This window comes from Cornus florida, unplaced genomic scaffold, assembly GCF_030987335.1.
Source record: "Cornus florida cultivar Cherokee Brave unplaced genomic scaffold, ASM3098733v1 CherokeeBrave_3.0.0_Hap2_Chr08, whole genome shotgun sequence".
Lineage (NCBI taxonomy): Eukaryota > Viridiplantae > Streptophyta > Magnoliopsida > Cornales > Cornaceae > Cornus > Cornus florida.
In genome coordinates, this window is record NW_026775578.1 from 2,428,953 (window position 1) to 2,436,192 (window position 7,240).

A 7,240-nucleotide genomic window follows, 5' to 3' on the forward strand; every position below is an offset into this window, starting at 1 on the left:
CTGTTTTGGTTTTGTGCTACAGTATTTGTAAAAGAATGAAGAAATTTAATTTTTTATTTTATTTTATCTTCAATCTTGCGAAATCAAAAAGAGAGACAAAGCCAAAATCAAAGATAAAATTGAATAGTACAAAAGAAAAATTGAGAATTAGGGGAAGAGAGAAAGGAAGAGGTAGGAGTTATTTTTAAAAAAATAATCTGACGTGGCTGAACCACGTTAAGTTTAACCTTTTTTTCGGTTGTTTGGTTCGATTTTCTTATCATTTTCCTAAATGCACAATAATTTTTGATTTTTTGTCAATTTATTTATTTTTTAGTTAGGGGTATAATTGTCCATTTGCACAATAAACATTGAATAAAAGTGAAGGCAAAGGTAATTATTCAAAATACAGGAAAGACAAGTGTAATAAATACGAGAGGTAGGCATAATTTACCCTTGATAAAATTGGGATCCATATGTTACATTTTACATGTAACTAAACACAAATCCAGGCAAGTGTAACAAGTTGTAAGTAGAAGAAATGTCATTGTAATTTATCCTTAATATCGTACACTCTCGTATATGAATTCCATACAAACATGTCATCTCTGAAAAATTATGGTGTATGATAGATCATTGAGGCATGTACTGTCGTTTTGGGTTTGGGTTGGGGTACAGTGGGAAACAATTAAAAATTTTAGACCTGCTTGTTTTGTCGGTAAGAAAATATATTTATATTTTCAGTGAACTAAAAATTAGAAAACTTCAAAAACTCTACTTGATTTAGTTTTATCTATTTTAAGAGAATTGATAGATTTATATTTTCAGTGAACTAAAAATTAAAAAACTGTTCAAAAACTCTACTTGATTCAGTTTTATTTGTTTTAAGAGAATTGATAGATTTATATTTTCAGTGAACTAAAAATTAGAATATTGTTCCAAAAACTCTACTTGATCCAGCTTTACCTGTTTTCAGAGAATTGATTTTTATAGTTATCTAGAAACTAATTTTTTTCTTTTTTGAGTTATGAAGAACTATTTTTTGAGTGACACAATCCAAGTAGGCTTTTGATATTTTCGGTTTTCGCCTCTTTTTCGAAAGCACACACTTTACTATTTAAATCACACTAAACGTTACCGTACACAGTTTTTTTTTTTTTTTTTAAACACACATTGTACTATTTAAATCACAATAAATGTTATCATACACATTTCTGCGTTTTACTTCGTTACAATACACCATCCGTAATAAAAAAAAACACACAGTAAAAGTGGTGCCAAATAAGTCGCACCTAGCTAACATGAAAAGAAAACACACTAAAAGTAAGTTTAAAATTCAAATTTCTCTAAAAATCACAAAAATATATAAAGAGAGACCTAGTCACGAAAAACTATTAAATATCAAAATTCATAACAATCTGAGTTTACTTGGGCCATAAACAAAACAAAAAATCTCAAGCATACGATAGACAAACGTGGTTTTAAAACCCTAAACGCTGGAATTTAAAAAAAAAAAAAATTGCGTTCTGTTATGGCGATTTGCAGACACGTTGGCCTTGTCTCAAAAAAATATGTTAGACTGTTCGGCAACATTGTTCCACATCATCAATCTAAATATATCCAAAAGACTGAAAATTTATGATATTATTACAAAATATAGCGCTTTAACAAGTTTTCACATTACATTTTGCTCAGACACTAAATTATGTTGTTATCACTTGCTAGAAAGGGAAGCACACAGAAGCAAATATATTACACTCGATGTTAATCTGCAAACGTACGTTCACTAGTATAAAGGCTAGACCGTAGTAATTTATAGTTCACTGTACTCTTAACTACATCAAGTGTGCTGAATTTTCTCCTTGGAAAGTACAAGAGGAGAGAAAAACAACTATATCCTTCTTTCTTAAGCTTGATGATGCTCTAAAGCTCGTATGTCATTCCCACTTTTAGCATGCGCTCGTGAGGTATATCAAACACCTTGTCTGCAGTCTGTCTTAAATTCCCCTTCAAGAAATTGAAAGCATAATCTATCAACATCTTCTTTCCTATGTTAGCTCCTTTCCCTGCAATCACTTCATTCTCACCCATCAAGTGAACAACCCCGGCTCGCCATGCTTTCTCCACCACTTCAAGCTCTCTCTCCATTCCTTCTATTTGTTTCTCAGCTTCAGCTTGCTTTAAATCCTCCATTGCACTAACTGAGCCATCATCATCTATTAATTCTCCATCCCTTTCTGCTCCGTCTTGGTTATTGCACACCATTGCACGAAACATCGAATCCTCTCTAATGAACTCCTTCAACCTGTCAACTAACATCCTTTCAAAGGGCTCTTGTTCATTGTGTACATCGGTGTATCCATACCTCACAACGCAACGGAACACATTAAGCTCATCTGGTTTTACTCTTCTGAAGAGAACTCGCTGTTCTACTGGAACTTTGCTCACGGGTAATGACTTAATTGAGACAAAGACAAGGACGGAGTGTAATGCAGGTATATTTTCCACATAATGGTTGAAGATGGGTGGAATTCCGTGAACAAGCTCTGAGTAGAAGATAGCGAGTCCTGGCATTCGACAAAGTTTTGTATCAGCAGCTATCTCCTGCACCTTCTCTGGAGAAATCTTGTGATCTAGCTCGTAATGGTATTTCCTTCTGTATACATCATTCCAAATGTACATTATAGTCATTAGAACCATTGCAAAAGCCAAAGGTAGGTATCCTCCTTGATCGAATTTGTAGAGCACTGAACTTAAATACAAAAATTCAACAGAGCCAATGACAAGAACATATGAAATTACGAGAAGTATGTGGGTTTTCCATATCATTATCATGACCAGTACTAGGAATGATGATGTGAGAGTCATTACAAACACCACCGCAATCCCTGTATATAATCAAGTTATTAATTCCCAATATATCTCACCGAAGAATCAAATGAATTGTGACTTAGGCTACATTAATGTGTAAGTGTAGAAGAGTTGTGAATTGAAATATTTACGTACCATATGCATTGCCAATCTTTAAAGTAGTTCTGAAGCCAACAGTGACTCCAACACAAGCCAACATGAGAAGATAATTGACTTCAGGAATATAAACTTGTCCCTCGTACTTAGCAGAAGTGTGAACAACTTTAACTCGAGGAAAGCAGCCTAGAGAGAGGGACTGTTGGATAATGGAGAAAGTCCCCGATATCATGGCTTGGCTTGCTATGATTGATGCCAATACAGCCACCACAAACATTGGCCAATACACACCATCTGCATTGCAATTAATTTTCTGAATCAGTATATAAATCAAAGAATGGAATTAGACATATCAGTATGTACTACTCCTGCTTACGTGGTATGGACTTGTAGAAGGTTTTTGAGACCAAATCATTGTGCTTGCGAAGGAAAGAGGCTTGTCCAGTGTAAGCTAATACGAGTGCAGGGTAAGTAACAGTGCACATACTTAGTTGTATAGATCGAACGGTGAAGTGTCCAACATCCGCAAATAATGCTTCAGTTCCTGCATTTTCCACACAATGAATAATGGTTCAACAAGTAACCTTTTTCGGGTTTGCTATGTTCATCAAATTAGAGGGAAGCAAGTAAAAAACATGAACAGTCCAAGTACCTGTTATGGCGAGGACAACGCCACCAAGTGAAACCCATGCTTGTTTTTTGTTCCTTTTGAAATAATCAATGATGTACTTTGGATTTAAGGCTTTAACAACAGTGGGATCAAATTTGAAGAAGTTGTAGACGCCAATGCCGGCAATGAGACCGAACCAGACACATATAATTGGAGCGAAGGTGTAGCCAACTTTGTCAGTTCCAAATCTTTGGACCATGAATAGGCAGACTAAGATAGCAACTGATATCCAAACAATCTTCCCTGCATGCATACAAATCAATAAATAGTACTAGCTAGTTTGTTAGTTGTTACTTGGAAATTAAGATTCTTATGACCAAAAAAATCTTATGATACTTATATTTAATCATGCAACTAAAAATCTTGTTATCCTTTTCACGTTGAATACTTACCTTCTGTCATGGAGGATGTAGCTTCCTTGATCCCTCCTACAGCCGATAACACTACCGTCCAGTTGGAACAACATGTGATATATATGTTAGTCAAAAATCATAACCATATAATCATATTAATTATGACGAATGAGTTAGGGAGGTGAATTACAAAACACTTTTTGCTTTTGCTTTTGCTATTTTTTTTTTTTTTTTTTTTTACTCAAACCATCCAAAAGGGTGATGCTAGCACAAATGGACAACATTGAATTCGATCCAATCACGCTGTAATTATAATTTATACAAGTGATACCCCACTCACATAAAGGCAATGGAATATTTAATATATAAAAGTGTCAAACAATATAGAGTCAATCAACAATTTCAAAAGAGGAATTAATACATCTTTCTTATTTTCATAAAATTTTAAAATTTTACATTTTAGGACTAAATTAACCTTTAAAATTCTTAGTCTTTATTTTCATTTCCATTTGTATATATTTACATACATGTATATAACCTTTATTATTTTCATTTTTGTACAATTGTCTTTATATATATATTATATATATGCTCACGTTGATGGATTGTTTAGTTTTCACCATTATTAAATTCTAATTGAAGTAATATTGTGAAATTTGAATTTTAATTGAATTAAAATCATAGAATTTGAGTTTTAGTTAATTATGTGTGCGTATATATATATAAACAAAGGAAAGGAAATTTTTGAAAAAAAATAAAAAGGAAAGGAATCACATGAGTTTTTTTTTTTTCTTTTCTTTCTGAATCGTTAACGTAATATTAAGGGCATATATATATATGAATAAACAGATTTTTTTTAATTCATTTTACCAATATGGGCTGTCTAGGCTGTGGGCCTGTTTTGGGCTGTTTCTTGCTTGGTTAGCCTGGGCTAACTTTCAATGTAAGCTTTGGTTTATCAATAAATTTATCTTTACCTTTCAGAAAAAAAAAAAAAAAAAACAGAGTTACGAACCATTAAAAAAATTGCAAGAATGAAGGTAATAATATACATGTAACAAATTAAAGAAGGAAGATTATATATGTGTATGCAGGAGGGAAAAGTGTTAAGTTTAAAGGCTAATTTGGTCCTAAAATATTAAGTTTTAAAATTTTTAGAAAATTGAGATGCATTAAATATACCTTTTATGATTAATTTTTTAACCAATCAGAGGCGCTAGCAGTCCTCATTTCAAAATAATATGAACCCATTACGAATATCGTGGATGCTAAGATGAGAAAAATAAAAATAAAAATGCAAAATATGTGTGTAGAAAATATGAGGAAAAGAAAAAACTATTCTCATATCCAAGTATGCATGGTAATTAGTGGATTTGTAAGTAAACCTGATATGCAAGGTGTGAGGACACCATCACCAATGACCATGGAAGTGCCGAGCATAGTGGCAAATAATAGGAAGAACTTGGCAAATCGGCTATTCTCTACCGTAGACTTGAGCTTAGATGCTCGTCGCAAGCTTTTATTATTATTAGGCAATTCAAGCTTATAAGTGGACACTTCTCGGTCTTCTGCTTCTTGACTTGGGATCAAACCCACCTTCACATATCGGCATAGGAGAGAATACAATGCAAATGTTCCTCCTGAAATAATTAGAAAGCTAATTAAAAATATCATACAATTAATTCGGTGGGTGGAATTGATCATCACTTGATTAATTTCCTCTTTAATACAATTAATGATTTCTTACCATACCATACCATACCAGTTACAGTATAAAGCCAGATATTTAAATAGAAAATTACAAGTTTTTTTTTCGATAATTAAATTACAAGATTTTTTTATTATGGTAAGATAAGAGATTGTAAAAGATAAAAAAGGAAATAAAATTAATGACGATAGAGTGTTTGAGGGAATTGCTTTAACTTGTACCTAAATAATAATAATAATTGTAATATAAGACGCCCTTTATTATTTTTTGTATAATTACTTGGTTCTCACCTTCTCCGTTATCATTTGCCCGTAACACGACTAAGACATACTTGATAAGAGGAATGAGGGTGAGGGTGTAGAAGATCAAAGAGAGAGCACCCAAAATGTCGTCGTTGTGTTTAATATCTCCGTCGCTAAAAATGCTGGCAAAAACGTAAAGAGGTGAGGTTCCGATGTCTCCGTACACTACCCCGAGGCTCTGGAATGCTAGATGCAGTATCACCGACCAATCCGCAGTACCCTTTATAAATAACACAGCATCGGTCACATATATAGATGATAATAATAATTGTAACACATAATATATATATATAGAGAGAGTTTTATTTTGTTATATATATATATATATACACCTTGGAGTTGTGAGCGTGATGGCCTTCAATCTTGGCGGATTCAATATCCAAGGAGTCACGTCGCCTGAGCTTTTGCCAAGAAAGTTTCTTTCCACTGCGTGGTAGCGGGCTAAATGCTGGAACTGTAGCATCTTCTACTACATGATCATTATTATCATCACGGATAGACATCATTCACAAATTGCAGCCAACAAGTAGATGAGAGAGAGAGAGAGAGAGAGAGAGAGAGAGAGAGAGAGAGGAGGAGGAGGAGGAAGGTGCTAGAGATGCTGAACTTGGTGAAGGTGGACTAGTATTTAAAGGCCTAAAAAGTCGCCATCGTAACTTCCAAAAAAAAAAAAAAAAAAGTCGCCATCACACGTGTGGAAACTATCACGCATGAAAATTGCTGGCGGATGTTTTTAGGCCCGAGTGAAGTTGAACCTTTAATGCTCATATTAAGAAATGGGGGGTTTTAAGAGAATATGTAATTAATGTATTATTTTTTAAAAAAATTATTAATTCGTCTTTTTAATTTAAATATGTATACAAAGTTAGAATTTTTTAAAAAATATGAAGGACAAAGATGAAAATATAAGGAGTATTTGCTTTGACTAATATGAGAACAGAGGTAATACTTTAGAATCCTTGAACTTGGATCTCTATTACTTTAGAATGCAAAAATATACTAATAAACTATAGCATTTAAAGATATCTACTTGTATGAATCTAATTGAATTGAATGAAAACTTTTGGTTGATATAAATATATCATTTTTCATTTTAAAATAGATAATATATTAATTATATGTTCTGTTAAAAAAGTAATTTTTTTTTAAAAAAAAAAAGACTATTAATATGAGGCAGAGAGAATTTTTTTTAAAAAAATTCTAATATAAAAAATATTATTAATATTAGATAGTCCTCTTGTCTGGTTCAAACAAAACTCCT

The 7,240-nt window shown here is 32.7% G+C and overlaps 1 protein-coding gene across 1 annotated transcript; it reads right to left on the reverse strand.

The window, feature by feature from the left end:
- Positions 1-1,280: 1,280 nt before the first annotated feature.
- On the reverse strand, positions 1,281-6,801 carry LOC132268868 (potassium transporter 5-like). Its single transcript, XM_059769757.1, has 8 exons — positions 6,312-6,801; positions 5,968-6,199; positions 5,355-5,609; positions 4,009-4,059; positions 3,599-3,859; positions 3,323-3,490; positions 2,986-3,240; positions 1,281-2,867 (listed from the first exon to the last, which is right to left on the reverse strand). The coding sequence occupies exons 1-8, from the start codon at positions 6,483-6,485 to the stop codon at positions 1,903-1,905; spliced, it is 2,361 nt and encodes a 786-aa protein (XP_059625740.1). The 5' UTR covers positions 6,486-6,801; the 3' UTR covers positions 1,281-1,902.
- Positions 6,802-7,240: the final 439 nt, after the last annotated feature.